The following is a 25,522-nucleotide window of genomic DNA, read 5'->3' as shown; positions in this document are numbered from 1 at the left end:
TGGAAAAATAGAGCGAACTGAAATCTGTCAAACAATATGGCAAACAGATTTAAACAGCAGTCTGTGGGTTTTATTCTGAACACATATAAAAATCCTTAGAGCTCTAAACGGATACAGATTGTGACTACAATATTCCCAGAGAATCAACTTAAGCAAGCAATTCGAACGTTAACATCTGAGAGAACACTGCGATGGAACAAACAGACCTCCTGCAGAAAAACCATTGTGCAGTGCATTTAAAAGACTTGTTTATTCACTGCAGGATGGTGAATGTTGAGTCTGGAGGGGACAGGCAAATTGCTTGTAACAGAAGCGATTTTTTGCGTAATTATGCCACTGGCAGTGTTGCAGGCAGCTGTTGTGTTAAGTTTTTTTTTTTGTTGGGATTAAAGCGTTCTTGTTTAATGCTGTGAAGATTCAGTCACTGGTGCAATTGGTCCATTTCGAGTAAGAACGTGTGCATATTCTGTCATCATTATTACCTAGTCGCAGCTCTAAATATTTACAGGTTGTTCAGGCAACAAGTGGTCAGCTATATACAGCGGTTTTACGTTTTACTCTGGAAACTTGAACACAATAATCTCATTTTCTAGAAATTATACAGTGATCAACTATAAAAAAAACCCCCACTGAAAATCACTGCTCAAAGTTGATGTGTTGAAAGCTGGAAAAATGGGCAAGCGTTAAGAATCTAAGCAGTTTTGAAAAAGTTTAATGGCCAGACTTCTGGTTCAAAACATCTCCAAAACACCAGGTTTTGTTTTCTGTATGCGGTGGTTTGTACTAGAGGTCGACTGATAGTGGGTTTCACCTATACCAATAGCTAGTTTGGATCATACTGATAACCTATTTAACTTATAAAAAGGGATACTTGATAAAAAACAAACATGGCACTCCATGTAAAATGGTACTGAACTTTATTACAGAAATAAAAAACACTGCTGAATCATGAAAATGTGCTAAGTGAAATAAATATGAATATCAAAATTTATAATGGCTAATGGCTTCGTGCTAGATACCATAGCAGACCTTCAGAAGACTTGCAGAATCCATGTCTCAAAGGATCAGAGTTGTTCAGACAGCAGAGGGGGACCTCCACCATATTAGGCAGGTGGTATTTAACATTATGGCTGATTGTTGTTTAAATCATCCACTGTATCCCTGTAAACTCATTAGCTGACTAAAATCATTGATTAAGAGTATTAACCAAGACCTAAAGGGAATGTTGATGGAGGCCAAAATGCTGAAAGAAAGATTAAATACGTGAACTAGGTGCTGTTCGCAGTTTTGTTTTTTTAAATGTTGCTCCAAGAGAAACGCATTTTTGTTTTTTATATTTTTCCAAATCTAATTTAATGCCAAGAAGAGCTGTGCCGGGCTGTGAAACAAGGATCATTCGAAAAGACACGTCTAATTCAATTTCTCACTGTCGTGTACACGTGTCTGTGGTGCATGAAATGCATATGGGCTTTTAAGTTAAAACAAGATTTGTGTGAATTGCTGAGGAAATGCTTTCTGTAGATCAGCGTTCAATTGTCAGACTAAAAGCCTCGACGTTGTGGGTGAGGAGGGCGTTAGATTAGAAATGAAGCCACTGCTGATACTCTAAAGTCTGTTGATCAGCTGTGAACTGCACCAATAGCCCACAACAATTAGTGAAAGCTGGAGCTAATTCAAATGCACCGCATGGTGAAAAAAAAAAAAGGATAATAGATGCTGAGATTTGCATGGGGCCGAGCCCACCCGATTGCTCAGTGCACCAGAGAACCGTGCTGCTTTCCTTCAATTAAACATACGGAGAGGCTTTGAACTGGAAACCATGCAATTAGTGAGAGATCGTAAGGGAAGCAAAGGCAGCGTGGTGTGAATTCGCCATGTGGCAGGCATGCAAACGCTAGTCTAAATGTTTGTGCTTTGTCTTGCAGAATTGGCTCGACCCCTCCAAGGAGATCAAGAAGCAAATGCGAAGTAAGTGCATTAAAAAAAAAAACGGTCACTTTGTTCTCCAAAAGTGAACACATAGCATCTTATACTGCATCTTCACAAGAGCCTTAACATGCTTCTATTGACCTCTATATCTATCAGTTATCTTATAAATCATCTAATTTGACATTAGATAACTCTCCAGCTTTATTATTTATTTATTATGTATGACCACCATACATTTTGATACATTTAGAAACCCTAGAAACAGGCGTCTAGCTTGAGGTAACAAACGGGATCGCATTAGCAGTCAATACAAATCAAAAATCTTTCTCAGAAATCATATACGTTTAACTCAATTCACCTCAAATCACTAGCAACTACTAGACAATAGAATCATCACTGTAATCCTGACAGGGTATTATATTAGCTTGCTGGCTACGCGTTCAATATTATTAACATTTATAAATACAAATTCTCATAATTTTAATGTCTGGTCAGCTGATTATAACAAGATTGGTTTTTATTCTAAGTAAAGATTCTATACATGAGACACATCTCAAGTTAGCTAAACCGCTAGCTTAATTAGTGAAGATTATGAGCATGTACCATGAGTGTAGCTCATGATAGCTATCTAGCTAAACAAAAACATCTATAGACTGTGTATATTATGAGCTTAAATCATCTCAGGAATCCTCTCGTAGCTCATGTTAGCTAGTTAGCCATTATAAAGTGTGGAATATTATAAATAACTAAGGTTAAAAAGGTCTTGAAATGTCAAGCTTTTGTTAACAGTGACATTTTTTACATTTATCAATAGGAATCCAAAAACATCAGCTAACTGGCTGAGCATGATTGTTATGAGTTTAGGTTTCCAGAAAAAAAAACGAGATTCTATTTTGTTAATGGGTTAACAAGAATCATCAAAATGTATGTATCTTCTCAGAAATCCTGTTAGGTTAGCTCACATTAGCCAGCTAGTTGAAAAAAACGTGATAAAGTTTGTATACATGCATTCTGAGGTAAAATCATCTCAGGAATCCTGTCTACATGAAATTAAATCATTAGCAGTGTATATGATTTTCGCCATGTTCTTGAGGTTTTTAATGTGTCTACAGATTCTTTGAGAGAAGGAATAAAAAGTAACCCAGGCATTAACACACACACACACACACACACACACACACACACACACACACACACACACACACACACACACACACACATTTTCTTTGACTTTGACTTTTATGAGGTGACAAGGCCAGAGCAATTCCTTGAATGATGTAATATGTCTCTGTGTCCTCAGCTTCTCCTTGGCATTTTGCCTTCGCAGTCAAATTCTACCCTCCAGATCCTTCTCAGCTCATGGAGGACATCACCAGGTAGGAGATGGATGCTGCACTCATCCTTCTGACTGCATTGTTTTGGTTCTTAGCTGTCATTTTAGATCTGCATTAAATCATTATCTTGTCATATCACAGATACTGTCTGGAAACTATGAACTGATATTTTGCCCTGTTCTGAATCATTCTGGTTTATTTCAGGAATTTAAGTAGAGTTTTCTGGCTGATATATTGGTTATACTCTAAGCTGAAATGATAATGCTGTATCCACAGTAAAAAGTTAAAAAGGATTGTCATTTCATTAACTTAGATAGAGGGCTCTAAAAATTACAAACAGCCCCTTTAAGTGAAAAATGTTTATAACCAATTTCTGACTATATGGACCACCACTCAAAAGTTTGAAGTCTTGTATGGTTTTTGAGACACATGCATGCTCCTCTTGTTTAAATTCAACCGACTATTTAAAAGACAAAACACACAAATTTTACTGGAAGACTGGAAGATAGTTCCTGGACAGATGCGACATGAGTCAAGTTTCAAGTCAAGTCAAGTCAAGTTTATTTCTATAGCGCTTTTCACAACGGACATTGTCTCAAAGCAGCTTTACAGAAAGAGTTAAGGTGAATGGTGTGCATTTATACCTGATGAACAGCCATGGCGACAATGGTGGCAAGGAAAAACTCCCTTAGATGTTATGAGGAAGAAACCTTGAGAGGAACCAGACTCAAAAAGGGGAACCCATCCTCATTTGGGTGACATCAAGAGTGTGATTATAGTCTTTAAACAATACAGAACACTGGAGAGTGAGAAATAACATGAGCACTGGAATGTAATGTATTATGGTTAATGTTCTTTTTACAGTTTTATACAGTCATTTGAGATTATGGAACCAGGAGCTACTGAACAACTCATAAAATAGCTCAACATCTGCGATCATCACAGATCCAACACCAGCTTCTCCATGCCAGAGCCTTTAAACAGTTACATGTTGCTATTCAAGGAACTACGAGAGGTCCTGAGATTTGAGATCTCAAGGTCTTAGACATGAAACATTGATTGCTGTAACACAAGAACTTGTGTAAGATGAAGAACAGGATAGAAGATGTGAGCAAACTGCCTCACCCACACAGGCAAACATGTAGATGGAAACTCAATGGTTTGGGGTTGTTTTGGAGCAGAGAACGTTGAAGACTTATTCCGAGTAAAAGGAACCAACATGGCTACCATTCCATACTTTAACACCATGCAGTATTGTCCAGACTCCGCCATACAACAAGACAATGAGCAGAAGCAACGGATATTAGCTCCAAGCTCTGTAAGCATTATCTAGAGAGCAAACAGTTGTCTGTAGTGTTATCTCTCATGGAACGGCACATAAATCCCTTTCGAACTGATCTGAAATCTCCAACTAGTGAAGAACAACTTTGACTAATTTCAGCTGAATGTTTGGAGGAACTGTCTGGATGCAGAGAGTGTGTAAAGCTGTTCTTCATGCTAAGGGAGGATTTTTCAATGAAAATAAAGTGGAACATCTGGATAATTTTATATTCGTTTGGTCAAAGTAAATCTTCATAGCATTGAATGACCAATTTTGTTTCAACGAAACAAATAAACCCAGCATGTGTCTCTCAAAAGCCATAAAAGACTGTGACAATGTATATTACATTATTGTATTATTTTACAATATTTACTGGTTTAAATGACAAATTAGAGTCAGAGACATGTCTGAAAATGTCTGAAATTGTGAAAATGTCATTAAATCATGTCTCGGAAGAAGAAAGATGCAAACGATAACAATATCCTGAGGCACCTACAAACATTTTGCAATGCAGGAAAAAAAAAAAAAAAAAAAAACGCTTCATTTTATAATGGACCATTTAGCTAGCTAACTAGGCATCTAACCAGCCTGGAGATGACAAACAGATTTTGTCATCAGCAAAAAGATATAGAAATATCATTTCATAAATCCAGATTGAATAGAATATGCTATTAGCATCGGATTACTTGAAATGTCTGTGAGCTACTGAACCAGATAAAGCCTTGTAAGTAAATGCAAATGTGGCTGTAACACTTTCGACATATAAAACCGACTACATTTAAAGATCTATGGTGATAATACGTGTAAACATGTCAAATATGTTCAAAGGCTGCTTTCAGAACATTTTAATGTAAGTGATACAATGGTGTCTCGGATTTGTCTATTAATGGGACTTGAGAATGTTTGTGTATATGCGTAGATTTGGTGTATTTGATGTTTTTAATGCATGATTTTGCTGCATTATTTACTAAGGATATGATGTCTGTCAGAGAGGAACTGGTTCTCAGCTAGAGGCTATTCCATGGCAAACACTTTGCTCTGTGTTAATATTCTGCTTTTAGTTTCCAGACTAAAAGTTTTGCATATCTCTCAAATGGACCTGCATCTGTTCCTCTGGATTGTTCTGACCAGTTCAGGCTGTTTGATTGATTTTTAATGAGTCAGAAATACAATACAATTTACCCTGCCCTTCTGTTGGTTGCCGGAAAACGTAGTTTCATAGTCTTCCCGGTCATAGTTTCTTCTCCATATCTCGTAGGTACTTCCTGTGCCTTCAGCTGCGTGATGACATCCTGTCTGGTCGGCTCCCGTGCTCGTTCGTCACTCACGCCCTGCTGGGTTCCTACACCGTGCAGGCTGAGCTCGGAGACTACGACCAAGACGAGCATGGAACAGACTACGTCAGCGATTTCCGCTTTGCCCCCAACCAGACCCACGAGCTGGAGGACAGAGTCATGGAGCTGCATCGCACCTACCGGTGAGCGATAATTCATTTGAGTTTTGGTATGTGATTTTTGGGCATTGCATTCCACATTCAGTCCCAATTTGCTATTATTATTCCCTCCACTCTTCTGGGAAGATGTTCCACTAGATTTTGAAATGTGCTTAAGGATATTTGTGGTCATACTGATGTAGGTGAGGAGGTCTGAGGTGCAGTCAGTATTCACATTCATCCTAAAGGTGTTCAGTAGGGATGAGATCAGAGCTCTATAGCAGACCACTCAAGATCTTCCTCTACAAAGCATGTAAACCAGATCTTTAATGAGCTCACTTTGTGCACACGGGCAATGCCATGTTGGAACAGATTTGAGTTTTCAAGTTTAAGTGAATGCAAAATTGTGTTTGGAAAAGAAATATATATATATATATACAGTATCTAAAAAGCATCTAAAATGCCTTGGCAAGCGTGCTCTAAGATCTATCAAAAAACAAATTAATGCACAGAATTAAATTAGAACAGAATATACCTGTATAGAATCTCCCAGAGATTAATAGAAAACAATTGCTTATAAGACCTGGGAAAGAATCAGATTCAGAATCAGAGGAAGGTAGATTGGTACACCGTGATGATGCACATACACACACACACACACACACACACACACACACACACACACACACACACACGCACACGCACACACACACACACACAAAGCAATTCTTTTCCATTTCAGTAACATTTTTAATGTCATCAAGAAAAATGAGATTTGGTGATAAGCACTTATCATGCAGCAGTTTTATTAAGCAAAATAATTTTTGAAATAAACTAAATTTATCATTCTGTACCATCCAACAAAGTGACTGACACAAATCTCACAGGTATCCACAAGGTATGATGACTCGAGATGTGTATGAAGTGAAACATCACTTTATACACATGTTCTTCCTATTGGTGAAACCTGTAAATTCTACATTTGAATTGTGAGTTTTTGGGCCCCCCTGCTATGTTACATACAGAGACAATAAAAGGCTGGAAAATTAATTGGAGCTAACAAGGAAGAGCTGGTTTTGCAACTAATTAGGATCTTCATGGAGCTGGCTTTGTGCACTGGACCATTGTCATGCTGGAACAGAGTTTGGATCTTCTGAGTTTGCTCCTGTGATCCAATGCTTCTGTTCATATGGTGCATGTACAGTGTATGACATTATATGACAAATGACAATCTAAAATCTCCTGAGGATGTTGGTACTGATCGAAAGAAACAGCTATAGCACTAAACAAATACAATTATGGTATAGGGTAAAGAGTGCAGAGATTTGATTTTATCTAGAGCATCGCAAATAGCGAATCAATTCATCGAATAAGTATTTGAATTTGAATGAAGTGAATTCAATGTAGTATTAATATCTTTGACATGTATATTCATTAATTGAATGCATTAATGGTGATAAATATGTAAAAATATGTGTCCAAAGGCTGCTTTCAATACCGTTTTTAATGTAAATGAGGTATCATAAGGACCCGGGCAATGTTTGTGTACGTTTTTTAATGCATGCTTTCCTGCACTGTTTGCTAATGAAATGATGATTGTAATGAAATGTGGCACAGAGGAGGAAGTTAATTTGATCTCAGCTAGAGGCTTTCGTCAGGCTTTTCCACGGCGAAACACTTTCGCGCTCTGTTTGATATTCTGCTCTTGGATTGCAGACTTGTCTGTCTTGGAGTTTTGCAGTTTAGTTTATGTAACATCTCAGTAATGGACCTTTTCCTGAACCTGGCCTGGTTTGTTCTGAATCCGGTTCAGGCTGTTTGTTTGATTCCGACTGAGTCAGACAGCCAATAAGCTTCACAGTCAGGGGCTCAGTGATTGGCAGGTAGTGTTGAAGCTCCTTAGGCATACACAGAGATCTTGGTTCCCTATAAGATCTGACTTAGACCTCCTGGCTAACTTATTTATTGTGTTCTCAGCCCAGTCGAATGGGAAGTGTTCCTGCTGTTTTAATGCACACTTCTTTTTTATCTTGTGGTTCAGGGGCATGACGCCTGCTGAGGCAGAAATTAACTTCCTGGAGAATGCTAAGAAGCTGTCCATGTACGGGGTCGACTTACATCACGCAAAGGTACACCACAGGAGCAACTTTTTCCTATTTTAGATTCAGGTGTAATCATCCAACTCCATAGTACAGCACTTGAAGATCTGACTGCTTTACAAAACTTCTTGATCTCTCAGCTATGACCTTGTCAACACTGCTACTAAAAACTATGTATGTTTTTTTCTTTCTTTGGCATCTTGTCTGCTTTATGACCTTGTCTTTTTAAAAAGATCTTATTGTTCTGGCTACATAAGTGTAAATTAAGGACTGGACTTCAAAATGTATGGCACACAAACGCTATGCACATTTTAATTCAGCTTCAAAGTTTATCACGCAAAACTTGATATAGATTTTAGATCTCAATCCTGAATTTCAAAACGTACAACTCCCATCTCTGCTCAGGCACCAGACTCTACAACATGAAACATGAAGCTGACCAAAAAGTTTATGACTCGCAACTCACCTTCTTCAGAGAAGACAAGTTGCAATTTGAGTTGGACATTATAAATATGTGACGCACTATTGAAATCAGACTCACTTCTAGAAAACTTGTAGAATAGAGCTGAGATTTGTAAAAGCTTATGACTTGCAACTCAAATAAGACTTTCAAATGTTTGACTCACATGTCAAATACATTTTCAAAGTGTATGGCTTGCAAGTCAAATAAGACTTCAAATTGTATGACATACCAAATCAGACCTGAAATTGCATGCCTGCCACTCAGATCAGACTTCCAATGAATGACTTGCAACTCAAATCAGATTTTAACATGTATAGGTTTGCAACTCAAATCAGACTTTGAGTTGTATAACACACAACTCAAATCAGACCTCAAATTGTATAACACAGCTCAAATCGGACTTAGAAATGTAAGCCACACAACTCAAATTAGACTTTGAATTGTATAACAGCTCAAATCAGACTTTAAATTGTAAGCCACACAACTCAAATTAGACTTTAAATTGTATAACACACAGCTCAAATCAGACTTTAAATTGTAAACCACACAACTCAAATTAGACTTTTAATTTAATGACATTTCAACTCAAAACAGACTTCCAAATGTACGACACTCAATTTAAATCAGTTTTGAAATAGTATGATGCACAGCTCATATAAGACTTAAAACTCTAAAACGTGCGACTTAAATCTGACTTCCAAATATATGACTCACAACTCAAATCAGACATAAATCTGTGTGACTGGTAAAACGAATCAGACTTGTGCGTCACGCAAATCAGTATTACAGCTCAAATCAGATTTTCAAAGTGTATGACGCACAACTTGAAGCAGACTTCATAATGGATGACTCATAACTGATTATTAAAGTTTAAAGATTTTCAAGTTTAGGACATTCTTCACAGCTTATGGTTTATTAGTAGACATTAAATCGACATTTGACTCTCGGCAAAAAGGCTATATTGTGTACCCACAAAAGAGTGCAGCCATTCATGCTAAGCAATTTAATCAGAATGTCAGAATCTGCACATGCCTTACTATACAGCACAGTTTGTAAATGTATCTTTCATAATGTGAGCGAAGCATAAATAATGCATGCGCTATAAAAAAAAAGTGTTCTTGACCTGAAATACATTTAGAAATTGTTAAAACTTTATTCTCTTGACTTGCGTTTTGCTGATGCTCCGAGGTAGGATTCAGAAGGGATTGAAATCATGCTGGGCGTTTGTGCCAACGGCCTGCTGATCTACCGAGACCGCCTAAGGATTAACCGCTTCGCTTGGCCCAAGATCCTGAAGATCTCATACAAGAGGAGCAACTTCTACATCAAGATCCGCCCAGGAGAGGTCTGTCAATTTTGATCTCGCTGCTGTGCTTTGTGTATTATTCTTATCAGATCAGATTGGTCAAAGTTTTTCTGGAGCAACATAAAATTTGGAGAGTAATGATTGGCAGTAAGTGTTACTCAAGTGTATACTTGTTGGGGATTAGGAGATCATTTATAAAGGTGTTTATGTGAGAAATAAAACTCTTTAGGACGTGTTGTTTTCAGAAAATAATAAATGACTCATACAAGGGGTTGTATAATTTATGAAGTGCATTCAAGAGCAAACATTTTTGGATGCAGCCTGATACAACCGTTCACACTGATTTTTTTTTTCTCATTAATCTACACTCAGCACCCCATAGGGACAATGTGAAAACAGAATTCTAGAAATGTCTGTTCATAAAAAAAAAAAAAAAAAAAAAAAAATCATATACAACAGTATTCAGACCCTCAACAACAAAACTTGAAAATGAGCTCAGGTGCTTCCCGATTTTCTTGAATGTTGCTGAGACGACGTCTACACTAATCCAGATAAACTTGAAAATGGCATTTTAATCTAAAAACGCTACACGTCCACACTTTCATTTCAATTTGTTTCCCAAAAAGTTGAAACGTTGCGGGAATGACTAAAAATGCATTGTCGTTTTCAAGTCAAGTTTATTTCTATTGCGCTTTTCAAAACAGACATTGTCTCAAAGCAGCTTTACAGAATTTAACAGTTAAGGTGAATGATGTGTGTTTGTCCCTGATGAGCAGCCGTGGCGACTGTGGCAAGGAAAAACTCCCTTAGATGTTATGAGGAAGAAACCTTGAGAGGAACCAGACTCAAAAGGGGAACCCATCCTCATTTGGGTGACATCAAGAGTGTGATTATAGTCTTTAAACAATACAGAACAGTGGAGAGTGAGAACTAACATGAGCACTGGAGTGTAAGATTATGAGTAATGTTCTTTCTACAGTCTTATACAGTCATTTGAGGTAATGGTACCAGGAGCTACTGAGCACCTCATAAAATAGCTCAACATCTGCGATCATCACAGATCCAACATCAGCTTCTCCATGCCAGAGCCTTTAAACACTCAAGGAGGTCCAGTGTCCAAACTCCACATGAGGTGGGATTCCATTGCCACTGGTACGTCTCTAGATGGTTTGGGATGTTTGCGGGGTCGACATCTACTTCTTTAAAGGTCCACAATCTTCATGAGGTGGGACGTGACTGGGGCTGGAGCAACCTCAGGATGCCTCGGGATGGAAGTCTTTGTTGTCACAGGTCACACAGACGTGCAAAAACATTGTTTTCGAATCATTCCACTTTGGAGAGTGTTTTCTAAAAGCTCTGTATTCGTGGACTGAAAACGCTGTCACAGTCTGGACGAAAGGCCTAAATGGAGGTAAAATATGCTTTTTCAAACAAAAATGTATTAGTTTGGACATCGCCTGAGATGTTCCTACACCATGATTAGAGTCTACCTGTGTAAATGTTAATTGATTGAGACGTACCAGTACGTACCAGTACCAGTACCAGTACCAGACGTACCAGTGGCAATGGAATCCAACCACATGTTTTGGAAAGACACGTACCTCTCTATAAAAGGCCTCACGGCTGACGATGGGTATCGACTGAAAAAAAAAACAAGCCATGATATAAAAGGAACTGCCTGTAGAGCTCAGAGACAGGATTGTTGCAGGGCACAGATCTGGAGTGGGCTACCAAAATTGTTGTCAAGTCAAGAGTCAGGTCAACAAGCTTTTATAGCTGACACAGTGAAATGGGACAACGTTCCTCCAGAAACGTGGTGCTACATAAACAACAAAAAACTACATAACAGAAAAACACAAAGCGAAAGACTTGCTGCCCTGAAGATTCTGAAGAGCACGGTGACCTCCATAATCCTCAAATTGGAAGAAGTGTGGTACAAATTGACCTGATGGTCACTCTGACTGAGCTGTGGAGATCTTGTGTGGAGGTTGGACAAAGTTCCAAAAGGAAAACAGTCACTGCAGATTGATCAGAGCAAAACCCATGGAAACCTGCTTAGAGTTTGCCAACAGGCACCTGAAGGACTCTCACACTGTGTGAGACAATATTTACTAACACAAGGGTGTTAGTAAAGTCCGGTAATGATGTAGTTGAGGTGAGGAGGCCTGTGGTGCAGTCAGTGTTTGAATTTATCCTAAGGGTGTTCAGTAGAGTCGAGGTCAGAGCCCTATAGCAGGAGATCTTCCACTCCAACCCATGTATCTTAATGAAGCTGGGTTTGTGCACTAGGGGCATTGAGTCTCGTAATTAAAATGGAGGGAAAATCGGAGAAAAACCACAAATGGCTGGAAAAGTCAGACGTTCCAATACTTTTGTCCATACAGTGTATACAGTAAATTTCCTAAACATCCCGAATGACATGATCTTAGCATTATTAATCATTTAAAGGGGTAATGAGAGACACTAAGCGCGTTGCTGAGTGCTTTCTCGAGTCTCTTAGCCATTACGCGTACACAAGTGTGGCTGATGAATTTCAATAAGCCTGGAGGGAATAAAGTGGACGACCTCTTTGATTTGTGAAACCCCTCATGCATCTTCTCTCAGCATGTCGGGCTTCTGAATGACAGGCTTGCTGATGGCTCGCTGGCAGAACAGAGCGGCACACATACACACATAAAGAGCTCCTTCATTTCTTCCATCACAGCTGCAGATCGGCGACCAGAAAAAAGGGATAAAATGGACAAATTTAGAGTGTTGCCTGAATTTTATTCTCCTGTTTTATCAGAAAAAATCTATCTGATTTGTTGTAAAACTTAACTCTGGAATCTTCTTTAAAGAAAACAGATTGGGAGTGATGTATTTTATTCATGTTTTTCATTTAATTAGGCCTTGGAGCAACATAGAGGCTGAGTGTGTGTGTGTGTGTGTGTGTGTGTGTGTGTGTGTGTGTGTGTGTGTGTGATGTGTTTGTTAAATTAGCAAAGTCATCCATGGAGTCATTGAGGTTGATCCGGGCGAGATTAGAATGTATGAGAAATGCTCGTATCTTCTGTTCGCAGTATGAGCAGTTCGAAAGCACTATCGGCTTCAAGCTGAACAACCACAGAGCTGCGAAAAAACTCTGGAAGGTCTGCATTGAGCACCATACCTTCTTCAGGTAAACTTTACCACTATACATAATGTATACAAGGAACGGTTGGGAAACTATTAAGGGGGCTGTGGTGGAGCTACATATGATTTTCTTTTCATGGCGGGTTTTCTTTGACTTGTCTGGGTTTTTCTGAGGGAAAAAAATCCACTTGGTGGTCTGGAAGTCATGTTAACTAGACTTGAGGTTCAGCTGGTTGGATTGAAACAGCTGATTTTGGTCCTAAGGTGTTAAAGAAGCAACACCTCAGGACTTGAATCAGTCGTGTACCTTCACCTCCAGGACTAAAGGTACAGTTTTGAGAATAGAAAATACACACCTTAGACACTGAAGACAGATGGTCCAGCCTTATAATTTCCATGCTGCATCAGGAAGAAGATCAAGACCTAAATCCCCCTGCTCCTCCCATCCACTTCCACATTTGCTAATAGTTACCCCTCTATACTTTTATAGAGCACAGGTCAGCCATTATACAGCACCCCTGGAGCAAACATACATAGGGTTAGGGGCCTTTCTCAAGGGCCCAAGAATGGTAGCTTGGCGATACAGTGGCCTGAACCCCCAATCTTCCAATCAGTAACCCAGAGCCTTAATCATTGAGTTCCTATTTCCCACTTATTGCTAATACTCTTGCAGAAAAAAAAAATCAACCAAACAAACAAGCCAAAAAGATCAAGTCTCGAATAAAAAGTATTCAGACAAACATCAACAAAAGCTCTCGTAGTATCTCACTGTTCTTCAGCTCGGCTTTGTGATTGAAGTCTTGCTGCACGCTTTCTTCCTCTGTGTGTAAGTTGTTCTCTGTTTCTGCTCAGACATGCTTTTATGTGTTTGTCTTTCCAGTCTTAAAGCACTTATTTCGTTTACACTGCCGAGATAAACAGACCGAGTGTCTTTATTAGTAGTAATTTGCTCCAGGAGCGATGATTTGTAGAATTGTAGGTGTGGATGAGGAATTGTTCCATTTTGCTGCACTGGTTTCCGAAAATATTTCCCTCAAACTCTGGTTTGAGTTTACAGTTGCTCGATGATAGAATCTCAGAACATGTATTTAATCTGGAAAAAAAACGATTGAAACGTATGTTTAAAGTCATTCACAATGCATTATTACACTTTAAAATCAACAAGCATTATAATACACTGAGATACTGAGACAATGTCCTCGTCCTTTCTTGTTTTTCTTCTTCTTCATGGACGCTCTACATCATCTATCGATCTACAAGCTGCTACTTGATGATACTTCATGTTTTTTTCTGGCCCTGATTACAGGTTAGTCTCCCCAGAACCTCCTCCTAAAGGTTTCCTGGTAATGGGTTCGAAGTTCCGGTACAGCGGGCGGACTCAGGCCCAGACGAGGCAGGCCAGCTCTCTGATCGATCGGCCTGCTCCTCATTTCGAGCGCTCCACCAGTAAGAGGCACCTCCTCTCCCGCAGTCTGGATGGAGGTGTGTACAATTCCACTGCAATCACACTGTTCTGCGTTTTTTTTTTTTTCAACCATTCCCTCGTTAAAGAAATCAATTGTGTTTTGCGTAAATCTAATTTCCTAAGACGTGATTTTTCACTCCTATTTTAAAGCCATTGTTCCGCTGGCAGGCAATCAGAGCTCTTGAATTAAACATGAAGTTGAGGAATAGTGGCGCATCCCTGAGCTTCTGCGGCCACAGAAAGCTCGTTAACATTTTTAAGGTCACGAAGCTTTTTTGTTTTATTGTTTTTTTTTCCGAGACTACTTTTATTTGAAGTGGACATCCAGTCAGCTCTGGACGCCTTCCTGGGAAGGTGTTCTGGGCGCGTCCCACTGGGAGGAGACCCCGGGAAAGACATAGGACACGCTGGAGAGACTATGTCTCCCGGCTGGCCTGGGAACGCCTCGGTGTCCCCCCGGAAGAGCTGGAAGAAGTGTCTAGGGAGAGGGAAGTCTGGGCATCTCTGCTTAGACTGTTGCCCCCGCGACCCGGCCTCGGATAAGCGGGAAAAGATGGCATATGGCATGGCATGGCATCCAGTCAGTCAGATTTAGGACACAGTTAAACGTATGGTTCACAATGAGAGAAATCTTGTCTTCTCATAACACAAACTTGCAGCTCGGTGCTGAATATAAATGTCAAATCCAATCTCGGTGACATCATCAGTTCAACGTTTAGTGCTAAAACAATAAAGATAAAACAAAAAGTGGAAGCAATGCTCGATGAAAGACAATGTGAGGGAACCAAATGCAGCTTCTTCAGAAAGAGCTCATCAACACTGCATTTAGTTTTAAGATCCCACGAAAGATAAAGTTTAGAAATTAATTTCAGATATTTGTTAAAATGTTATGGTAATATAGTAATAATAATAATAATAATAATAACAATAATAAATATTATTATTATTAACAACCACTACAAGATTTTTTTAAAATACTTATTACTACTTAATACTTATTATTATACTACTAATAATAATAACAATTATTAAAAGTAACTAAAAAGTTACTTTTAACAGTAACGCATTACTCTTTGGTGTAAGTAATCAACAAAGTAACTGAGTTACTTTTTAAATGAAGTAACTGTAACTAGTTACTATGTTTTAGTAAGACAAGCACAACACTGATTATTATTGTAATAGTGTTCCGGTGCTATAAAAATATAATAACCATCAAAATTAGGAAAGTAAAATAATAAAGTAATAAATAAATATAAAGATAAAGAGTGCACTACTACTAATAAAAATACAATGAATAATATTGATCAGTGTTTATATTTAGTTATATACATTAATACGATCAAATGTTCGTGTTGTCTGACTAGTTAACTGTTGTAGTGCTGTTGTTTATTACTTCCTTTACGATCCAGGCTAAGCGATGCTTCTGATAAGCAGATTAGATACAGTAACTACACTCCATACAACTACACATATACAGCATATTGCATTTCTTGACTAAAATGTCCTTCAAAACATTGAATGAATTTTTGTCTGAGAAACAAAGCAAAGAAATCAGCATCATGTCTGATCTACTAGAGGAATTTTTACAGTCTTATGCTCAGTTGTCATCAATCATGAACGGTCTTAACGCAGACCCCTTTAAGAACCCTTGAAGATTCTTTAAACACTTGGTTATATCAGGTCATTATTGTGCATCAGCAAAATGCTCCTTCTTTTGTCTTGGGTTCCTCAGAGTTCTCCAGGCCGCTGTCCACAATGATGGTACGTCAGGACGCTTTGTCCCAGAGGAGTGAGACGCAGTGTTTCTCAGGAGATGAAGACGGAGAACCTGACCTGAGTCTCGACCAGGACCTAGAAGATTCCAGCGTCACTACGCCAACCAAAAAGAAAGATATTAAGGTAAAGAGTGAAAGTGCGGAGGTGGTTTGAGGAGCATTTGGACAAAAATAACACTTGTTTTTTCTGTGTAGCACATTCCTCAAAATAACGTTGAGGAGAAAATAAAAGATATAATTTAGGTTATAAATAATGATGAATAGAAGTGCTGTGAGAGGAGGATACTGTCAAGTACAGTCAAATAAACGCATTAGTATGTTTGAGGTTTTTGTGAAATGCAGTTAACTGTAGGAAAGGAGAGCTACGTGGTAGCTATGCTAACACTTCAGAACCCCTGTTTGATCGGTAAAACGAAGACTGTCGCCAGTTTACACCAGGAAACTCTGTTGAACAATCCAGCAATTAAGCTATAATTCGAATGTGTGCAGTGGTATATTGTTTACTACATAATTAGCTGTCAATGTGCTAGACGTTATACTGTCACTATGGCAACAAAGCTTGGAAAGGTTCCTGGCTTGATTTCTCACGATAGTTCTTCAACACCCTGCTTTTATGATGCTCTTTTCTCTTTCTTTTAATCTTTTTTGCTGGCCAAAAGGAGAGTCTCGATGCTAAACAGGAGGTATCACTCTGTCCTGCAGTCATCACTAACCATCTGTGCTTTTGTTCATTTACATGTCATCAGTGTTGAAACGGAAAAACGTCCAGAACGGAACACTTTATAATGATATCCTGAGCTGTGCTGTGGACCTGTGCGGCTGTTTATTGCTCATGCTATTAAGCCAAAGCTGGGATCAGGATTAAAAGTTTTTTCTAATTAGCAAAATGTCTTCTGGACCTTTTAAGCATTTCCCACAATTCCTCATTAGAATGCATGGACGCGAAGTGATTTCGTTCTCTTGTTATTGACTCTTTCGACTTCTTGTTTGTCATCTTATCCACCTAAGCACATCCTGTCCTCTCTGTTCTATGTTGTCTTTGAATGCTTTGAGCTCTTTTTCTTTTTCTTTCGACTTATCTGTGCACTTCTCTTTATTCTGCCTTCACCTGGGACCTCTCATTGGGAGATGGAGTCAACTCCTCGACACAAACAGGAGGTAACTGCTGTTAGTCCACTGGTTTTATAGATCTGGTATTAAAATCATTAAAATCTGAGCACATATGGATGTGCTTTTGTTATAATGTGAATAATCTCCCAAAATTCAAATAATCCTAAGAGGACATGCATTATATATTTTTTCTTTAGATCTTGACATAACAAACACAGTGTGTTCGCCATAAGCGAGCATGTTCTAGATGCAGCATCATGGATGATTGTTTTCGCTTTTACTTTGATCGGGGACTCAATCAAACTCAAATAGATCTGTGTTTGTCAGTGATTGACAACTTATACATATGTGTCTGACACTTGAGAAGAAGGCTGTCAGGTCAGCAACTTTATCGTCTTACGGGTCTTTTGTCTTAAGGGCCTGGTAATCGCAGCTTGGTGGTGCTGGGAATCAAACTCACGACCTTCTTAGCAAAAGTCCAGCAAATTAACCATTGACCAACATCTACAAAAAAATCTAATTGGTTGAGTTGGTAAGTTGAGGTAAGTGGTATCTGAGTGGTTGAGGCTCTGGGTTACTGATCGGAAAGTCGGGGGTTCAAGCCCCAGTATCACCAGCTGCCACTCTTGGGCCCTTAAACAAGGCTTTTAACCCCCTGTGCTCAGGAGATGCTGTATCATGGCTGACCCCGTGCACTGCTTTCTAACACTTTTACCCTTTGAGTGGTGAAATAGAAGGTGCCAGGTGATTGCAAATTTGGATTCTGAAGATGAAGGACTCAATGGCTAGGAGACCAGGAAAGAAATATTTGGGTGGATCGAATGGCATTGCTTTCACCTCTGTTAATCAGAGTGACGCTGTGGGCTAGAGGTCGACTTATTAATTGGTTTTGTTTTTTTACACGTGAGACTGTGCGCTGCACGGAGAGCGCTATATTATATTTTTTATTTATAATGAATAAATATAATTATTTATTCATTACTCTTCACATTTTTCGTCCAGCACATTTTAATGATTCAGTACTGTTTTTTTTATTTTGAATACTCTGTAATCGGTTGATTAATTGGTCGGACCTCTGCTGTGGGCATTTCAAGTTTCCTATTCTATCTTTTTCTTTCTATTCTCCTCTGCTGAATCTCTTGATCACAAAGTGGTGTTCAAACTGTCCCCTTATGACCAGATCATGTGATATCAATGTTAATAAGAGCAAAAAATATTTAAATTCGACTTCTGCTTTGCTTTTGTTTTATTTCATCCACCAGCTGGTTTTATCTCATGCCCACTAACCTCACTTGCAGTCCTGTGTAAAAAAAAAATCCCCCTGTCTCATCTCTCTCACTGTGTAGTTTCTGGATAAATCAGAAGACATGCTGCTAAAGCACCAAGCCAGCATCAACGAGCTGAAGCGAACCCTGAGGGAACCCAACAGCAAACTGATGATCCGGGAAAAGCGTCTCTCAGCGACCTCGTCGGGTGACACGCCTGAGAAGAAGGCTGTGAGTATGAGGGTGGTGTCTGGGTTGAGTTCTGAAATTCAAAGCCTGGATATTTTTTGTTTCCTTCCTTTACTTTTTGACAGCATGTACCAAGTCCAGCACACAAGTGGTGTATATTTGATGTGCACGTTTTTTTTTTTTTTTTTTTTTTTGATGACTGGTATTGTTAGAATTTTATCTTATTGTATTTTTTTTTTATGGATTAATAACACAAGTATGTTTCTGCTTTTTTTCTTTATTTTTCCTGTTATTTTCATTCTCATGTCAAACCTGCACTTCAAAACGATTTTTTTTTTTTTCCAGAGAAAATTGTCTCATTTTTATTAAAGTAGAATTTCATTGATAAAAAAAGTTTGAGAGTACAATGCAGTTTGAAATGGCTACAGGGTGTTATTTATTTTTTATAAATGCCTGCTCTTAGAGTTTGAGATAAAAATATTTCCCCATAGACTATGGGGACTATGTTCGGTTCAGGAATAGTATGTAGCTACTGTTTTTTATGGATTATTATGACTGTTTGCATAAAAAAAATATTATGAGTATATTCTTTTAAAGGCCTTCAGTGGTGGACAGTAACAAAGTAAATGTAATTCGTTCCAGTAGCTTTTTCGCCTATCTTTACTTTACTGAAGTGTTTCTATACTTCACTATATGAAGTATAACGTCACTACATTTCAAAGTCAAATATTTAGCTTTTTACTCAACTACATTTTGGGAAAACATCTTTTTATTTAGGAGTGAATAAAAACGTAACTGGTCAAACACACAGCAATCCACCAATCAGGATCGAGCACATGCTCTGTTTTGAACTTATTTTGATTGGCCCTTGGTGGAATCTTCTTATCACCAACATACAGTTCAGCATCAGTTCACAGCAAGCAGAACATTTTGAGAGAAAAAATGATGGAAGAAACTCCAGACTCTAAATTGCCACAACACCCGTGGCTTCATTTGTGTAACTTTGAAGAAGGTTTTGGGCTCATAATAATTTTAATAGATTTCACTTATTGATTTTATTCTATTTATAGATAAACTGAGTTGATTAAGCAAAGAGTCTTGTAACAAAAATGCTAAGAGGAACATTATAGCCATAATAAATCAAAGTACTTTGGATTCTTAAGTCAATTTGAAGGCAAATACTTTTGTACTTTTACTCAAGTAAAAGTTTAAAGGGACACTTTTATTTTATATTTTACTGTGTGTCTCTACTTTAAAGTACGTGGTATGTGTACTTGGTCCACTACTGCTATTAATATAGCCTAGTAGCTACACAAGGAAATTTGTTTAAAGTTTAAGTTACAAATCTAAGGTGACTTGAGTAAGGTGATTGCGAGGTGATTGCATATCAAGTTTATGTATAAAGGAGTATTCAGTGCATCTGGAAAGTACTCACAGAATTTCACTTTTCCCACATTTTATGTTACAGCCTTAATCCAAAATAGATTCAATTCATCATTTTCCTTAAAATTCTACAAACAATAACCCATAATAATACTGTGAAAGAAGTTGGTTTGAAATTACAAATTACAAAATGGTTACTCAAGGGTTCCTCAAAATGGTTGACGGTTTCTAACAGGGTTCTCCCAGGAGTCTACATAGTAAATCTAGTTCCTCCATATAAAAAACTAATTTCAGAAAAACATTTATTTATTTGTGTCTGATTTAAGAGCTTAATTAGAGATCAGGTTTGATCACAGGGCTCTTCACCCTCTTACATATAATTTTAAGTCCCTAATTTAGTCAGTTGTCGAAGGGTGTTTGAAAGACGTCATACAATTATTTTTTCCCACAAAATCATTGGCTACATCATACATTCCGAGGACATATCATAATCCGTGCTTTGTCACATCGATAAGCTGACAAGATGAGCCACAGCCGTATGAGACCGAAAGAAACCCCTGGGACTCGATGAAACTGAATCTCATTGTGATCAAACTTGAGATTATATTTTCTCCATTAGATGAAGCCCTTATTTATCATCTCATGAATCCGGATTCATGCGTCTTCAAGGTAAACAGCTTTAGGATATTGACTGGTATCTACCTCTATCTGTCGAATTTGTTTTGCTAATCACGTTGAACCTGATGCTCGTTTTTTAAATGGGTTCCTTCTAAATCTAGCAGTTTAGGAGTTTTCTATAAACAACCCTACAAATTTACTACATACATACATACATACATACATACATACATACATACATACATACATACATACATAAAATCCATACATACTTGCATACAGTAGATACATACAGCACCAAATCTAAAAAATTCCACATAATGCAATATTTGTACAATTAAAATGACTGCTTCCTTCTAGCAAAGGCCATACTCCCTCTAGGGCAACCTCTGAATGTTCCCAAGAATCCCACTATAGAAACCATTAATCATTCCGAAACCTTTGAGGAGCTGTTTTTCTAAGAATCTCTAACATTTGTAATTGATGAGTAACTGGATAACTGTGTATGTGTAGGTGTGTTGACAGGGAAATTGATACCTGTTCTTGACAGTGCCATTTGGAACAGTTTGTTGTTTGGATTTATTTCATTGAACCAACTGCCAAAAACTTCTGTGTTTACAAAAAAGCACATTTCTCCTCATTGCTTGTTTTGTTCGAGTTTATTTGCTTTCATTGAAGTGCATAATAGAGTCTCCTATTTTTAAATTAACCTCACACTGCAAATGGAGCTTTGTAAGATAGCGGTTAATTACTGTTCTTCGCTTTCTCCTGCTGGTCTCGGGCATGACCGTCAGGAGGCAATTGGAGCAGGTGGAAGGGAACCTATTAACAGCCTTTCAGTGGACGACTTCATCCAGAAGACTTTGGTGATTTCGCCCGAGGTTGCTTTGCTTGCAAATATTTAACTCCTAATAAAAAAACGCTTTAACTGACATACTTGTAACAAAAATCTTCCCCTTATTTTGACAGTTAAAGCTAACGATTTTCCATTTGTATCAAAACATAGGGCTCTGAGGAGTGGGTGTTAATTGAAAAACAGAATACTTACCAACTTGACTCGGCAATGGAGCAGAAAGACAATAGCAAAGCCAATGTGTCTCCACTTCCTTTGGTCACTGAAGTACCTTTAGAACAAAAAATTATACAAATTGAAGTAACCGGTGAAGATGGTAAAGAACTACTGGTTCAGATGGACACCTTTCCATCTCCCAAGATACCAGCAAAGGATGAATCCAAGCAAGAGATTGCTATGAAGGAGGCAATAGAGTTAGCAGACGCCTTGACTCCACCAATGACTACTAAAAGCCAGGTGGACAAATTACAGGAATCAAAAGAGTATCGTACTTCGGGCAAACCACACAAGGAAGAGCGACCACAGAGTCTGAATTTGGGAAGATCAGAGTTTGTGTACGAGATTAAAACTGAGACATCAAACATACAGCAAGAGGAATCTGATGAAGACAATAATACATCAGGAAAAGAGGTGACACCAACCAGGCAACCAGGAACCCAAAGCTGGTCTGAACCCCTAGCTGAGGAGATAAAGGAACACATTCAAGAAAGGCCACCAAATGAAGAGAAGGAGAAGGAGCTTAACAAAGCCATGGAAGAAGATCTAGAAAAGTGCATTTTGAACAAGACAGGGTTTGATGACGCCAAATCACAAGCAGACGAACAAATAAAGGACGTGCCGGTTGAGGCGAAGAGCATAAATGTTGACAATCAGCAAGATGTCTCTGACTCAGTCAACGGTCCCATAAAAGATGATCTCAAACGAAAATCCGAGATCAAGTTTGAGGTAACCAAAATCATCATGATTGACAACAGTTTAAATGAAGAGGGGCCGGAAAATGAAAACCACCAGAGAATGGACGAATTTGTGCCTGAAAAGAAGATCAGCAATATTGAACAGGAGGGAACTGAAGAGGTCCTTGCAGAAAAAGTACAGAGGAGGATGAAGGTTTCAGGGCATGCTCATACTGAAATAACCCGGATCGTCCCATTGAAACCAGAGAGGGCAAAGAGTCAAGAGTACAGAGATGATCTAGATATTGGCGAAGAATCGAGACTGATGCAGAGACATTTTAAAAGACACAGCATGTATGAAACTCTAGAGCGGCAATTTGACCCGAGCAGGTTTGATTCCAGGGACACAAGTTCTTCCCAGGCTCTGTTTACTTCCTATAAAACCACCAGATCTCAAGAGGCATCACCTGACGTAGAACATAACATCTTACAAACCAATGATCAGCAAACAACCGTGGATAGCGAGTGTCTGCTCAAAGAAAATGCTCTTCAGGATGAATACGCCACTAAAGCAGAGTATGAAGGTCTTTCTCTGACTGATGATGTATCCCTTGAGGTTCAAATGTTCTCGTCTAAGACTCAAGCACTCCAAAAAAGTGGTCCTCCAACTCCTCCGGTGAAAACCAAGAAGGCCAGAGAATCAGGACTGATACTCCGAAACAGCCGCAATACCAGCAAAGAGCCGGCGGCCGAAGCCGTTTTAAAGAAACAGCATGGGGTAACGCTACTTGGCAGCTTCTGTTTGCAGTCACTGAAACGAAGCATCGCATGAGCTTCCAGTTGACTCGCGCATCCATCATGTTCCTTACTATTGCTTGACAAATCGTTTTTAACGTCTCCACAAGTTTCCATGAAGAGAGGGGTTTGAGAAGGCTACACCGGTTCTGAGCATTTGTAGCATTGCCTGCTTATGAGAACCATTTCGAAAGCCCAGGCTGTCCCATTCTGCCCAACACCTTTGCTTTCCCCTCTCTTCAACCACGAGCTTTGCGTTTTCCTTTCAAACAAATTTCTACAGCACTGGACTAGAAGTTGTTGCAAGGAAATCAAGGCTCTTCCACACCACTTTGGCTTTAAGTCACTCCCGACTTCTCCATGCTTGTTTTGTCTCGCAGAGGAAGTCGTTGAGTTCTGAAGTGGTTTCCTGAACAATTTTGCATTGTGTTAACAATTTTGTAACATGCTTGGTATTCCATAACACGATCCTATGATGTTGCTGTTGGAAAACAGTGGCTCGGATTTCTCAAATCGTCCTCTCAGATCGCACCGTTCTGAATCTCAAACGCGTGTGAATTACGGAAAGTTGAACACATAATTGGCCGTCCTGTGTAATGAAACCCGTTTATCACAAAGCTACTGTTCTGTTACAGCACATCATGTGGTGATTGAACTCATAAAGAGAAAAGTATGCTGCATGAGGATTTGCATCAAATATGCGTTTGAAAAAAGATGACTGTCATGAGACTACTTGCCCTTCTCACTCGAAGATAGAACCTTGGTATATTTTCACACTTCGATTGCACGTTGCAGGTGCAAACGCATTTCATTTCAGCTGTGAAACAAATGAAAGGAATTTGAATTAGGCCAAAAAAAAAATAATACATCAAGATCTATGGACACACTGGTGATAAAAGAATGCGTCAGTGTGACAAGCATGTGAGAGCAGCGTAATCTCACAATCGCACACACTGTGATTGTCGAAAACAGTGTGGCTGCTGTCGAGCTTTGAATCACAAGGTTTTTGCTATGGGTTTGTTTTGATTGCCCAAGGCAGGTCCTGAAATGGCAAACAAAAGCAGATGGTGCTTTCATGACAGTGATATACTGAGATCATGGCTGGAATGCAAACTGTTTAAAGCTCAATCTAGAAATGCAGTTTTGGGTGAATTTGTGTGAACAAGCCAAATATCAGCAATGTTAATCGATACAAAGATTGAAATGATTCGAATGTCTGCTATTCAGTGCACTCCATCCAGTTCTGTTACCAAAAGCGCTAAAGTGCTAAATGCTAAGTGCTTTAAACAATCTATCTTGCAGTGTGCACCTTTGTAAAGTGTCAAAATGTTTCTCTTTGTCTGCTTTCAACACTAACTCAAAGATGCTCTCTTTCTGTTTCCTGCTGTCACAGGAACCTCTTTCCACTCCCGCCATTTACGAAGAGACAATAGATGAAGTCAAGGTCTATTATTGTACAATCACTAACTCTGATTATTTGTGCATCTTGACTGTTTTGGCATGGCTTTATTCCTCATACTATGTAAAAAAAATGCACATCGCTACTTAAACGCTTCCATTTACCCCCCTCAGTGATGGCTGTATCCATTTAATTTCCAATTATAAGCAACCAGGCGAAACAGCACTGAAGCTCAAACTGTTAAAAGAAAATGGAATATAGAGATAAAATTAATTTCAAGACTAAGAGTTAAGAATCATAAACCCTTGAACTAACCAGGAGACTGATTGAAATTTGGACCCACCAAAAGAGCTAAAGTGTAAAAACCTGGAACTAACTAGAAATAAAACTTTCTTTCGGCTTCAACCATTAGGGGGCGCCACAGCGGATCATCCGCATGTTTGATTTGGCACATGTTTTTACGGTGGATGCCCCTCCTTACCCAACCCTCCCCATTTATCCGGGCTTGGGACCGGCACTAAGAGTGGCTGGGATTGGTTATGGTAGTTAAACTAGGCCCTTCCAAGATAGAACCTTGAAGATTGGGACTGGGAGCCAAGACCCTAAACATTAGGATTGGCCAGGAATTAAAAGCTAAAAGTCTGGAATGAACCAGGAGGCACATTCAAATCACCTTCACCAGTCATTATAAATCCTCTTTTTTTCAATTCCTAGTCTCATCTAAATCTCACCTAGTATCACTGAAGGGTACTAAAGTATAAATCAGTCCTTAAAACTTTTAG

The 25,522-nt window shown here is 38.8% G+C and overlaps 1 protein-coding gene across 14 annotated transcripts in view; it reads left to right on the top strand.

Annotated features, from left to right (window-relative positions):
* Positions 1-25,522, top strand: part of LOC310722670 (band 4.1-like protein 1) — a 107,825-nt gene that overhangs the window by 72,351 nt on the left and 9,952 nt on the right. For 3 of the 14 annotated variants that reach the window (XM_083535248.1, XM_083535249.1, XM_083535247.1), the window contains 13 exons: positions 1,926-1,968; positions 3,230-3,305; positions 5,843-6,061; positions 8,058-8,145; positions 9,771-9,923; positions 12,944-13,041; positions 14,302-14,477; positions 16,193-16,380; positions 17,364-17,393; positions 18,692-18,841; positions 21,595-21,681; positions 21,807-23,324; positions 24,735-24,785. In XM_083535248.1, coding sequence (XP_083391374.1) covers positions 1,926-1,968; positions 3,230-3,305; positions 5,843-6,061; positions 8,058-8,145; positions 9,771-9,923; positions 12,944-13,041; positions 14,302-14,477; positions 16,193-16,380; positions 17,364-17,393; positions 18,692-18,841; positions 21,595-21,681; positions 21,807-23,324; positions 24,735-24,785 — 2,877 coding nt within the window. Of the gene's footprint in view, positions 1-1,925; positions 1,969-3,229; positions 3,306-5,842; positions 6,062-8,057; positions 8,146-9,770; positions 9,924-12,943; positions 13,042-14,301; positions 14,478-16,192; positions 16,384-17,363; positions 17,394-18,691; positions 18,842-21,594; positions 21,682-21,806; positions 23,325-24,734; positions 24,786-25,522 lie in introns of all 14 variants that reach the window. The other 11 variants (XM_083535245.1, XM_083535246.1, XM_083535239.1 and 8 more) reach the window with 4 other exon arrangements.

Source organism: Silurus aristotelis (assembly GCF_946808225.1).
Source record: "Silurus aristotelis genome assembly, chromosome: 29".
NCBI lineage: Eukaryota > Metazoa > Chordata > Actinopteri > Siluriformes > Siluridae > Silurus > Silurus aristotelis.
Note: the sequence above shows the minus strand (reverse complement) of the source record. Positions and strands in the feature narration are given on the sequence as shown.